This window comes from Terrapene carolina, unplaced genomic scaffold (genome assembly GCF_002925995.2).
Source record: "Terrapene carolina triunguis isolate 2854851 unplaced genomic scaffold, T_m_triunguis-2.0 Scaffold21, whole genome shotgun sequence".
Taxonomy (NCBI): Eukaryota; Metazoa; Chordata; order Testudines; family Emydidae; genus Terrapene; species Terrapene triunguis.
In genome coordinates, this window is record NW_020664372.1 from 40353247 (window position 1) to 40365972 (window position 12726).

Sequence of the window (12726 nt, forward strand, 5' to 3'; positions counted from 1 at the left end):
CCACATAAACACCACCCTATACCGGAAACCTACTGACTGCTATACTTACCTACATGCCTCCAGCTTCCATCCAGGACACACCATACGATCCATTGTCTACAGCCAAGCTCTAAGATACAACCGCATTTGCTCCAATCCCTCAGACAGAGACAAACACCTACAAGATCTCTATCAAGCGTTCTTACAACTACAATATCCACCTGCTGAAGTGAAGAAACAGATTGACAAAGCCAGAAGAGTACCCAGAAGTCACCTACTACAGGACAGGCCCAACAAAGAAAGTAACAGAATGCCACTAGCCATCACCTTCATGATGCGCTGGAGAGGTTTTAGTTGGGGGCTGAAGGATCTACAACCTATCCTGAAGGAAAATCACAGATCTTGGGAGGCAGGCCAGTCCTTGCTTACAGACAGCCCCCAAACCTGAAGCAAATACTCACCAGCAACCACACAACAAAAAACACTAACCCAGGAACCTATCCTTGCAACAAAGCCCGCTGCCAACTCTGTCCACATATCATAGGTCTAGAGGGGACTACCACCTCATTCAAGGTCAGGAGTGTATAGCCTCAGAAATTGCCTGATCCTCAGCTTGAGGGTGCTCCTCCTCAGAAAACTCCTCACGGGGCTCTAATTCATAGGTTGCAAGCCTAGGTGCCTGAGAACATATAGGGGAGGAGGTTCTCATTCTAGAAGGTGGTGCAGAGGTGTGATGTCTTGGGAGGTGAATACCCCAGGGGTTCCAACAGAACCATGTTGGAACACTGTATGGAAATGAGGCAGGGGGCCCAAAGAAGGGTACCAGGACATATGCCTACTCCTACATCCCATTTGAGACCTTCACATAACTAAAACCCCCTTGATTCCTTCTCAGAGTCACAATACCATAAGAAGGGACCCTTGGAGAACAACTATGGGAACCCCCCAACGTGTAGTGAGTCAGAAGATGAAAAGAAGCACTCCAGATTATTTTTTTGGTTGCAGGAGGTGGGGGGCGTGTAGCAGGGGGAGATGGAGGGGAGCATTCCTGGAGTCAGAATGCTAAATTTGCACATTAATTCTAGTAATTCTAGTAAATCAGCACTGGGGAGATAATCTGGGCCAACTAGGCCTTGAGCATCAGTAGAGACCAGTGGAGATTCTGATTCCTCTAAGAGCTGGAGATCCCTCAGTACTACATACTTTCTTAGTATCGACAGGGACGGTGCTACAAACCTGAGTGCGGGAGAAGAGAGTATCAGGGTTGATGATATGGACATGCCCAGTACTGACACACTTGGTGCTGAAGAGAGTAGCATCAAGAAGAGCAGTACCAATGAGGCGGATACCATCACAGACAGCATCGAAGCACTCAATGTTGAGGTAACTCCCAATGCTATGGCCTCTGTACTGGAGGCAGTTAACTTTGATTCCCAAGATCGTGCCAGAGCCCTAGTGCCACGCTCCCTTAGAGCTGCTGTGGTTCCCAGATTGGGCAATGGAGTTTCTTTAGAATGGGAGCAGTGAGGTGACTTAAGACTTCTTACTGAGAATGCCCGTTGGGGAATCGGCCCTACTTTTCCCACAGAAGTGATGCTCCTTTTTGTCTGATGACTTTGTTTAAAGTCCTAACTGAATCCAAAGCTAGAATGGTCTTAGAAGATGGCATGTGGGAGCTAGTGGATCCAAACTCACAGGAGCACTTCTGGAATGTCAGGGGACAGAGGGAGGAGGAGAGGAGGTCTGCCCTGCCCAGACTGAGACTGCTCCATGCAGCCAGTCTCAACAAATATTTCAAGGCATGCCTCCCCAAACCTTTAAGGTCCTTTTAGAAAAGAAAAGGACTTGCACACCAAGCATATGTCAGGGATATGGGCTTCCCCATATAGAAGAGATGAGGTATCTGGTACGTCTGTCATCAATTGCAATTGCTGCCTTACAGGAGGGGCAACAGATTCACATAGATTCCGAGGCTGTGTGATTTAGGAAGGGGGCATGACTAAATCCTGGGGCCAGAAATAAAATTTCAATCTGAGAAAAAACAAAATATGGAAGGAAAAACTTCCAAATACACCTCTACCCCGATATAATGCTGTCCTCGGGAGCCAAAAAAATCTTACCGCGTTATAGGTGAAACCGCGTTATATCGAACTTGCTTTGATCCGCCAGAGTGTACAGCCCCCGGAGCACTGCTTTACTGCGTCATATCCGAATTCATGTTATATTGGGCCGCGTTATATCGGGGTAGAGGTGTACCAATAAAAAATATTTAAAGCAGTGGTTCTCACCAGAGATACATGTACCACTGGGGGTACGCAGAGGTCTTCTGGGGGTACATCAAGTCATCTAGATATTTGCCTAGTTTTACAACAGGCTACATAAAAAGCATTAGTGAGGTCAGTACAAACTAAAAACATACAGACAGTGACTTGTTTGTACTGCTCTATATACTATACACTGAAATGTAAGTGCAATATTTAATATTCCAATTGATTTTTATGATATGGTAAAAATGAGAAAGTACACCATTTTTCAGTAACAGTGTGCTGTGACACTTCGTATTTTTATGTCTGATTTTGTAAGCAAGTCGTTTTTAAGTGAGGTGGAACTTGGGGGTACGCAAGACAAACCAGACTTCTGAAAGGGGTGCAGTAGTCTGGAAAGGTTGAGAGCCACTGATCTAAAGTTTGCCAGTAGGCAACTACCCAAACCATCTATAAATAACACTAATATACATACAATTAACTATAGCAATTACGAAAAAAGAGGCTTCAAGATGTAGACACCAAAGAGCTCCATCTCACAGCCACAGGTGGTGAGAAGGAACTGAGTGGCAGTTGGGCCCAGTCCACCCTCTATGCCCTCAGTACAGTAGCACAAGGACACTAAGAGTATGTCTACACAGCAAAGAAAAACACGCAGCTGGCCTGTGCCAGCCGACTCAGGCATGCGGGGCTCGGGCTGCGGGGCTGTTTCACTGCTGTGCAGACTTCTAGGCCCGGGATGAAGCCTGAGCTCTGGGACCCTCCCACCTCGCAGGGTCCTAGAGCCCAGGCTCCAGCCCAAGCCCAAATGTCTACACAGCAGTGAAGCAGCCCCGCAGTCCAAGCTCGCAGCCCAAGGCAGCTGACACAGGCCATCTGCAGGTGTCTAGTTGCTGTAGAGACATACACTTCCCCCCAATGGGCACTGCTGGCCAAAAGACACTGATCCTGAGCACGAGGAGCACATATGCCCCAAGAGCAAAATACATATGGGCAAGCAGTCAAAGTAGAATTGTCTTCTGGCTTTTAGAAATTCTCAACTCCTCAGGTAAGATCCTGGCCCTATTAAAATCAATGAGAGTTTTGCCATTGACTTCAATAGAGCCAGGATTCCAGACTGGTTCTGCCAGGTTGCTATTATGATATCAATCTGGGAAGGGTTACAAGCTCTTTGGAGTACAGGATTAGAATTCAAAATTATCTTGACAAACTGGAGAAATGGTCTGAAATAAATAGGATGAAATTCAGTAAAGACATATGCAAAGTACTACACTTACGAAGGAATAAACCAATTACACAAATACAAAATGGGAAATGATTGCATAGAAAGGAGTACTGCAGAATGGGATTTGGGGATTAGAGGATCACAAACTAAATGAGAGTCAACAATGTACTACTGTTGCAAAAAAAAAAAAAAAAAAAAAAAAAAAAAAAAAAAAAAAAAAAAAAAGCAAACATCATTCTGGGATGTATTAGCAGGGGTTTTGTAAGCAAGACACAAGAAGTAATTCTTCCACTCTACTCAGCATTGATAAGGCCTTAACTAGAGTATTGTGTCCAGTTCTGGGCACCACACTTCAGGAAAGATGTGGACAAATTGGAGAAAGTCCAGAGAGCAAAAATGATTAAAGGTCTAGAAAACGTGACCTACGAGGAAAGATTGAAAAAATTACGTTTGTTTAGTTTGGAGAAGAGAAGACTGAGGGGGGACATGATAATAGTCTTCAATAGGGTGACCAGATAGCAAGTGTGAAAAATCGGGGTGGAGGGTAATAGGAGCCTATGTAAGAAAAAGCCCCAAATATCGGGACTGTCCTTATGAAATCGGGACATCTGGTCACCCTAGTCTTCAAGTACATAAAAAGTTGTTATAAACAGGAGGATGATAAATTGTTCTCCTTACCCACTATGGACAAGACAAGTAGTAAAGACCTTCAATTGCAAGGGAGATTTAGGATAGGCATTAGGACAAACTTCCTAACTGTAAAGGTAGTTAAGGACTGGAACAAGTTACCTAGAGAGGTTGTGGAATCTCCATCACTGGAGATTTTTAAGAACAGGTTAGACAAATGTCTGTCAGGGAATGATCTAGATAATACTTAGTCCTGCCTCAGCACCGGGACTAGCTGACCTATCGAGGTCCCTTCCAGACCTATAATTCTATGATTAGTGATTTGTTAGAAGGCAATTACTTACCAAGTTCTACTTCAATCGAATGGTTCTTTGGATAAATAAACTTTGGTGGTGTCTTCTTCGGGCCCTCTAATAAAAAAAATTAAAAAAAGATTAACAACCAGTGGCCATTACCCCTGCTACTACAACTGCTACACTACTTGTTTTACGGGTAGTTGACAATGATGTTACCAAGTACTCAATATTAATGCACATAAAGGTCATTTCAAACTTTCCAATATCTGTAATAATAAATTTTCTTTATTTGGTTAAAGGATTTCACTCTAGGATCAAACTAAGCATAAGTTTCACCTTATCTGTAAATATGCAAACAATTTCAGATTTATAGAAATAAATCTATAGGAAGCCTAATACCAAAAAAATTCTCATGATACTCATAAGGGCGGTGGGAAAAAGGGGGAGGGAGAGGATATTTCACTGACATCTTGGATGTTCACCACAAATCTTTTCATGTATGTTTTATCTAGTAGAAGAATGTCTGGACTGGAGCTTCGAGTGTATAGTAATCAGGAATTGTATTGTTTTGTATGCTTTATCAATCACGGTCAGTCTTCAGCAAGTAATAGCTGTCCTCTCACCACAGGTAAAATCCTATTCTATTTAGGCTCTTATAGAATACCAACCAATGTTCTGAAAGTATCTAAACAAGTAGATCACCAAATCAAAAATCTTGAAGATGTAAGTTTCATCTCAAGCAGCCTTTTTTTGGAAGAATGGTTCTTGTCAGGGCCGGCTCCAGGGTTTTGGCCGCCCCAAGCAGCCAAAACCAAAAAAAAAAAAAAAAAAAGCCGTGATCGCGATCTAAAAAAAGACGCGATCGCGATCTGCGGCGGCAATTCGGCGGGAGGTCCTTCACTCCCAGGCGGAGTGAGGGACCGTCCGCCGAATTGCCGCCGAATACCTGGAACTGCCGCCCCTGTCCGGAAGGGCCGCCCCAAGCACCTGCTTGAGAAGCTGGTGCCTGGAGCCGGCCCTGGTTCTTGTGGTGTCAAATGCTGACTGACACTACAACATTGCATACACATATGCAGCAGCCATGACACTAGCGGTGAATTCGAATCTCAGGATGGTCAGGCAGCAAGCCTGACTTCCCCTTAGATGCACACAAGCACGTCTGACAATACCAAAGCTAGTGCTGATACTAAGGAAGTTTCCCCATTTTAGTATTTTAGATTTGCTGGAAGCTCAAAGTTTGGAACTAACTTTTTATTGCAAAAGGACTAATGTAGCTGCTAGAGATTTTGTTGTAGTCAGCTATTTTATGCCTCGGCCACCTCTCCCTCTCCACCATTAGTGGTTCTAGCCGATTCCTAAGAGCAAGCTGATCACCCAAGCCATAAGGAGTAGTTTCCCAGCAGGTTTGCTTTCATGGTCTTCTCTCTCTCTCTCTCTCTCACACGCACATACACACACACACCACAGCCTGAGAGAGAGAGTGTGTGTGTGTGTGTTTGGTTTTAATGCATAAAACTCCTTTGTGGGCATTCCACTACACAAGTCCCTCCACAGTAACCATCAGTTTCCCAAAACCCATCAATTTTTTCTCTCTGACACCCAGACACTTAATTTCCTTTTCCCTTAGCAATTCTTCTTTCGGCGCCATGCTCTCCTTCTCAGCAACAGCTGGTGCTGCTGCTCACAGTGGCTGAGATTCCCTCCTTTTCTCAGACAGCCTCACAGAGGGAGAGGGGAGGAACTAAATTAGAGTGAGCAAGAGACTAGCAGGGTAAGATGATGTTCTCAAGTCAAATCTGCTCCTACCACCTATTGGGAACCTGTCAAATGCCAAATAGGTTAGCAGGAAGACTGGGAAGCTGCAAGATGGGGCCTGAATGCCAGAACACCTCTAGCCAAAAGCTAAATGTTGGGCAGATCTGCTTCCCAAGCAGCTATGTTTCTGAATGGCGCACTGAGCCCCCAATCCTGCAGGCAGGCACTAGAGCTGGTCAGACGTTTTTTGACAAAATGTTTATCAGTCAAAAGATGCTGATTTATCAAAACTGAAACGGTTTGTGAAACAGGGTCAGTTTAGAATTCCCTGACTTGAAAAACAAATTCAAAGTTGCCAAAATGTTTTGTTTATGCATTTTTTAAATGAAAACTTCCAGTTTTTTTAGTTCAAAACTACTTTGTTTCAATTTTTAAGCTAATTAAACTAAAAAGGTTGAAGTTGAAACAAATGTTTTGATTGACCCAAACAAAAGAAAAATCAGGGTTTTTTGGTTCACAAATATTGGAGATTTTCACTGTATCAAAAAATCAGGCAAAAAACTTATGAACCCCAAGAGTCTTTGCCAGCTGGGAGAACTGTTCCCTGCCCAGCTCTACTTGCCACATCCTTCTCTCTGCAAATTAAAAAAAAGTCCTAAACCCATCTTGCCTGTCCCTCCCCCATCTCTGCTGCTGTATTTCCCATCTATGTCCTTCTGAGTCAATGTTCTGTCCCTTTTCCTATTTATCTGCCCATATAAAGCAGAAAGTTTGGAAGCCATCACTAGAAAGCACTTGTGCTCCTAGTGCAAGACAGAGATAAGGTCTCAAATGTTTTAGGAGTTACACTGAGATTTCTACGTTATATTTTAAATGTATAATACTTCCTTTCACATGTCTCTGGAGGCCTGTAAATACACATATATACAAATGTGTCTCTTCTCAGAGATATACAAAGCCCAATATTCTGCCCTAAAGGGCAAACAAAACCCAGGCTCTGTTGGATCAGCGGAAGGAGCTAATCTTAGAGTCAATAATACTCCAATGGAAGTATCCCAGATTAAGCTAGGTGGTTTGGTTGAATGCTAAACTGACTTCAAATGCTGTGGCAAACCACAGGGATAGGCAGTAACCCAGATATCAAGTACCCAAAAGCCAATATCTTGAATTGCACCTAAAGCAAACAGGGAACAAGTGAACTGTTGAACTGGTAGAGTGTTCCTTTTGCCTACCACTACCAAAGCAGGCAGGAAAACATGTTTTGTGCCTGCCGTAATCTTCAAGGGGGTCTTGTGTAGTCCCAAACAAGCCACACTGTGGTAGTCTAGTCCATAAATCGAAGAGGCATTAGATTAGTGAACAGGGCCGGCTCCAGGCACCAGGCAACCAAGCTGGTGCTTGGGGCGGCACCTGGAGGGGGCCGGCGCAGCGCTCTGGCCGCCGGGGAGAGCGGGGCCACAGCCGGGCTCGCCGCCCTCCCCCCGGCGCTCTGGCCGCCCTCCCCCCAGCCGCCGGGGGGAGAGCCGAGCCCCAGCTGGGGCTCGCCGCCCTCTCGCCACCCTGCCCCCGGCGCTCTGGCCGCCCCCCCCCCGTGGGGGGGGGGCGGAGGCTTTTTTGCCTGGGGCAGCAAAAAAGCCAGAGCCGGCCCTGTTAGTGAAATAAGTACTGGCTTTGAAAGAGGAGAACAAAAATGATTAGCCAGATGCTGAGGAAAAAGGTGCTCTTGGCCACCAAATCCATTCAAGATTCTAGAAGTAGTTGCTGACCCAGCAACATTCCTAGCTCAGGAAATACAGGTTTTGTGCAACTTGAAACTGGAATTCCATTGTCTGATTATGGATTATTTCGGGTTTTGTGTCTTTTCGGGTGAGCAATTTGCAATAATTCAGGCTGTCACAGCTACAAAGACAAAATGCCCTAAATTATTTCCAGCTCTGCACATAGACACACTCTTGATTTTTCGTTGACTGATTTTGCAGAATTGTTGATTGATAATCTTGCCAAAGGCAATTTCCTCTTATTGTTTGCAGTCAGGACTCTCCTGTGCTCTCACTGGGGCAGTGAATCTGTTTTATACTCCCCTCTAAAGAGTCTGATGGACCCAAGTGAATTCTTGAAGTGTAAAAATACTATGCAGATAATGGCCTATTCTTGCCGAATATTGATCATCTTTTGTCCTCAACTACCTACACAGCGGTAAGAACAAGTGACACTTCCCTATACTACCATCATCACAGGTCACCTCTTCCACAGCTGTGTACTGAGACACTGAAACACATGCACGATTATGTGGCATTGGCCTTCAGTAAAATAAAATACTGCAGTACCAACAAAATTATTTTGGAAGCGTACTGGCAAGAGTAACAAGTCATACACTTTAAGCCCTGGATATAATTTGCTCGGTTATGCCAAATACATTGAGCGTTTGGTTTCTGGTAGTTTAAATTTCATCAATAGCTTAGCAGAAATTAGTGTCACATGGTCTTTCACCCTCTCCTCACAAAGAAACAGATCTCAAATCTAGGGTTTTTTCAACTGCGTGTGGTAAACCTTTTTCCACAAGGAGATTGCAAGCCTTAATTTGATCCAAAATACAAGTAGGGGAAAGAGTAATTGTTCCAACACAAAATTCTATTGTAGTTTATTTCTAACATTCTGGGGAAGAATAATTTAGAAAAGTTTCAATGCCTTTAAATTTTACAAACCAGCTGCACTTTTTGAAGGTGAAAGATTAGCAGTACTATGATATGCCAATAACTAGCTCTATTAACCCTAAACTTTAACACAGGAGAGCCAAAGACATTAAAAAAAAAAAAAAAAAAAAAAAAAGGAACATAATACCTTCAATGTCTACATAAATGGTTCGTGAAACATTATGTTGTATTCCTATATAAGTATATGTTGTCTGGCACGTGTAGTTTCCTTTGTCATCCATAGTTACATTATTAATCAAAAGATAGATATCATACTTTGATGACAGAAATCTGTTGTCCTGCAGTAATCCAGGCTTACATTCCTAAATAAAGCAAAAATAGCTGTTATTTGGGAGTACTAATAAAATATTGATTATTAAAGCATTTGCCAAAAAAAAAAAAGTTATTTCAACCATGTAAAAAATACAGCTTCCTGCCCAAGGTGTAGATACACCTCTACCTCAATATAACGCTGTCCTCGAGAGCCAAAAAAATCTTATCGGGTTATATCAAACTTGCTTTGATCCACCGGAGTGTGCAGCCCCCCCCGCCCCCCGCCCGGAGCACTGCTTTACCGTGTTATATCGGGTTGTGTTATATTGGGGTAGAGGTGTACTGCCAAATATTCTCTGAATATGGCAAGGTAGTTGTCAAGTTTAATATGAATGTACAGAGCTTTGGTACTGAAACACTGACAATACGTCATTTTATTTTAAGAGACACTATCAAGACCAAAAGTGAAATGTTTTGTTATAGGATTTGTTGGGTTTTTTTAAATAAATAAAATGGGAGTCATATTCCAAAAGTCATCTTGAATTGAAAAGTCAAAACATTTCATTGTGAAAAAGTCAAAAGGCAGCTTTTTTTTCCAGCTGACACAATTCAGTGAATTCAACACAAATTTGTGAAATGTTTCAGTTGACCCATGCGTTTTTCAAAAAAATGTTAGTCCAAAAATGTTTAGCCAGCTCTAGTTAGGACATCTATCCAGATATTTAACCTTTACAGCATATATTGGTGCTGTTTCTTAGCTGACTGGCATTGGCATTTAACTATCCTGCAGGAGCTAAGTGCTTTCTTCCTACACTAAGAGATCACAAGTAGAACTAATTTCTTCTTCATGGCAGTGAATAACGAGGCCCTTGAATTAATGGATTTTATTTTTTGTTTTTATTTTGGAAGAGATTATGTTTTCAAGCATCTAAACAGATTTTTCATTATGTTCTCTTCCAATTAAAAGACTGTTTTAGAAGTTTTCCAATGAAACTTCCAAGAACGGTTTCCCATGATACTCCAGGGAAATAGGTAAGAGGGAGAATTAGTCAAGGGGCACATTGCATGGCTGAACCATCATTTTGGTCTTGATATTAAACATACTGTGTATTCTTTAAGTGATGGATTACTTTAATTTCCCACAGAGTGCAGCACAAAGGCGTTTCTACAAGTATTAATTTAAACACCAATTTTTAAAGCAGAGTAGGTATCCCCCCCCACCTAATCACAGTGCATGCAGAAAGATGCAATTTCTCCATTAACTAGACCCCCAAAAACCACTTAAAACTTTGAAGATCAACAATCTGAATTGTATCTAAAAGCGAATAGAAAGTTAGTGCAGTGTATGAAGCCCCAATATAGCATGCTCCTTAACGCCAACCCCACTAAATAAGTGGACTACCGCATTGTGACAGCTGTAGCTTTTAGTTGATTTTCAAGAGTAAATCTCTTGTACAGTGCGTTATTGGTGACAAATGCATAGATCACCGGTGACTTATATCAGAATTGTATGTCACCGCAATCATTGTGCTAATATGCATATGAAAAAAAGTTTGGCCACTAATGTCTAAAACGACAAAAGCACTCCTAAAACTGTATGCCCACCTATCATCAATGAGGCTGAATCCCTACTCCCCCTCCCTCCATCATTTATACAGGAAGATGCCACTTCTCTAGATGCTTTCCCCAGGAAATCATCATCACCTCCATCTTTCCTAGATTGAGTTTCAGCCAGTTTGCTCTCATCCTAGGCCCCATCAGACACACAAGCATTCGCTCCCCCAGCCAGAGGACCACCTATAACAGGGCTTCTGGGTTTTGATCTTTACACAGAAGGCCAGCTGTTCCCCTAGATAATTCAGCTTGCTTTGGGACCAGAATCTACACCTTTTCAGGTCCGTGTGGCCTAAAATGTCAGATACTTTCCTGTTACTGGAGCAGAAGATTTAACAGCTTTGATGAGCTTTATTTTCTTTGAAGCTGAAGCTGCACTAGCAATGTAAAGTGCCAGATTATTTATTTAATCTTTAGTAGACAAAGCATGTCCAACAGGTTTTTAAGAATTGTAAGCTACAAGAGAAAAGTGATCCAATTGCATGATTAAAAGTGTAATGTGTTCATCTACTTCATATTTTTAACCAATTACACATCAAAGTAACATAGCAAAATCACACTCACGTTTTTGATGCTGAAATATTATGGACTATCTTACAATTTAAGTATAGATCAGAATCTTTTAGAATATGCTTTGGAAAAATAGAGGGGTTGTTTTATTTAAAATGTAAATGTAAGCACATTCTTATTATGTTTCCTATAATATTCCAATAGATTTGGAAAGTTAGGTAGCTATTCACATTACACAGAAAAAAAATCTTGTCTTTTTTCCCCTCTCATTACCATGCACAGTTAGCTTACTAGAAGCATTAAATTATATGATAGGGAATGTTACAGTAAAAATACATATACACAGTACCTTATACCACTGTATTTCAGGTGCAGTATTATTTTCATCATAAAAATATTCCAGATCAGGACATGTAATCTTTCCACCAATTGACATAAACACTTTTTGTTTATACATAGTTTCTCCATTAAAACATAAGCCATCATTGTTCTTGAAAACATTTAGATGTATATATTCTTTGTCAGAGCTGTTAGAATTCCTGTAATGAGAACAGCAACAAATCGGACCATTACTAGTACTTCCCATGTCCACAATAATGCAAGTCAGGCTCTGGATCCCTGACTGGTACAGAATGAATTTTAGGCTTTATTTCCGATATGTAAAATCCTAATGTAGGCAGAGCCCTATGAACAAAACTGAGCTTCTGTCACCCTATGAAGTAAGGAGAAGTGGGATTTTTAAATCCCAAAGGAAGCTGAGAAGAATTGCTTTACTTTCTTCTTTGCTTCTACAGTCCTGGCTCTCTCGTTTAGGATGAAAGATATTCCAATCATCATCGTCATCTATCTGGCCTCTTAAAAAAACTGAAAAGCCTAAAGAGTATTTGGCAAAGCAGTCTGCATAACATGGTGCCTTGATTTTCAGTAAGTTGTATTTCTTTTACTCTTAAACCCATACTTTAAAATAGTGTTTAGCGAGACATGTAAAGCTACCATAGATAAGTATTATTTTTAAAACGGGACTGTGACTGGGCTAAATTCACCTCACCCCCACATTTCTCAGTCTCCTGATTAACTGAATCAAACCAAGAAAGTAAAACTGTTTTACTGTCTGTCAGAAACAGACTATAAAATTAAATATGAAGTGACTCATTAACTCCAATAGAGTTAAAAAGCATACTTACAAATTTACACTTCCAAAAAATTTCAATTAGTTAATTGTTCTAAAGCACCTCGATGAAAAACCATTATACAAGTATAAAGTATAATTTTAAGCCAAGTTCTACTAGCATGGAAGAAACTCAGATATATTAGTATAGTATCAAAAACAGAGCTGAAAAGCTGTCTAGCTGTTTCCATACAAATATGTAAAAGAAAAGTCTTTACACACTAGATCAGGGGTCGGCAACGTTCGGCAAGCGGCTCGCCAGGGTAAGCACCCTGGTGGGCCGGGCCAGTTTTATTTACCTGCTGACGCGGCAGGTTCGGCC

General features: G+C 41.8%; 1 protein-coding gene across 1 annotated transcript in view; it reads right to left on the reverse strand.

Annotated features, from left to right (window-relative positions):
• Positions 1–11822, reverse strand: part of LOC112109688 (interleukin-1 receptor type 1-like) — a 28618-nt gene extending 16796 nt beyond the window's left edge. Inside the window, exons 1-3 of the mRNA XM_024204277.2 lie at positions 11586–11822; positions 8988–9162; positions 4440–4505 (exon numbers count right to left, since the gene is read on the reverse strand). Coding sequence (XP_024060045.1) covers positions 4440–4505; positions 8988–9162; positions 11586–11822 — 478 coding nt within the window. The remainder of the gene's footprint in view (positions 1–4439; positions 4506–8987; positions 9163–11585) is intronic.
• Positions 11823–12726: the final 904 nt, after the last annotated feature.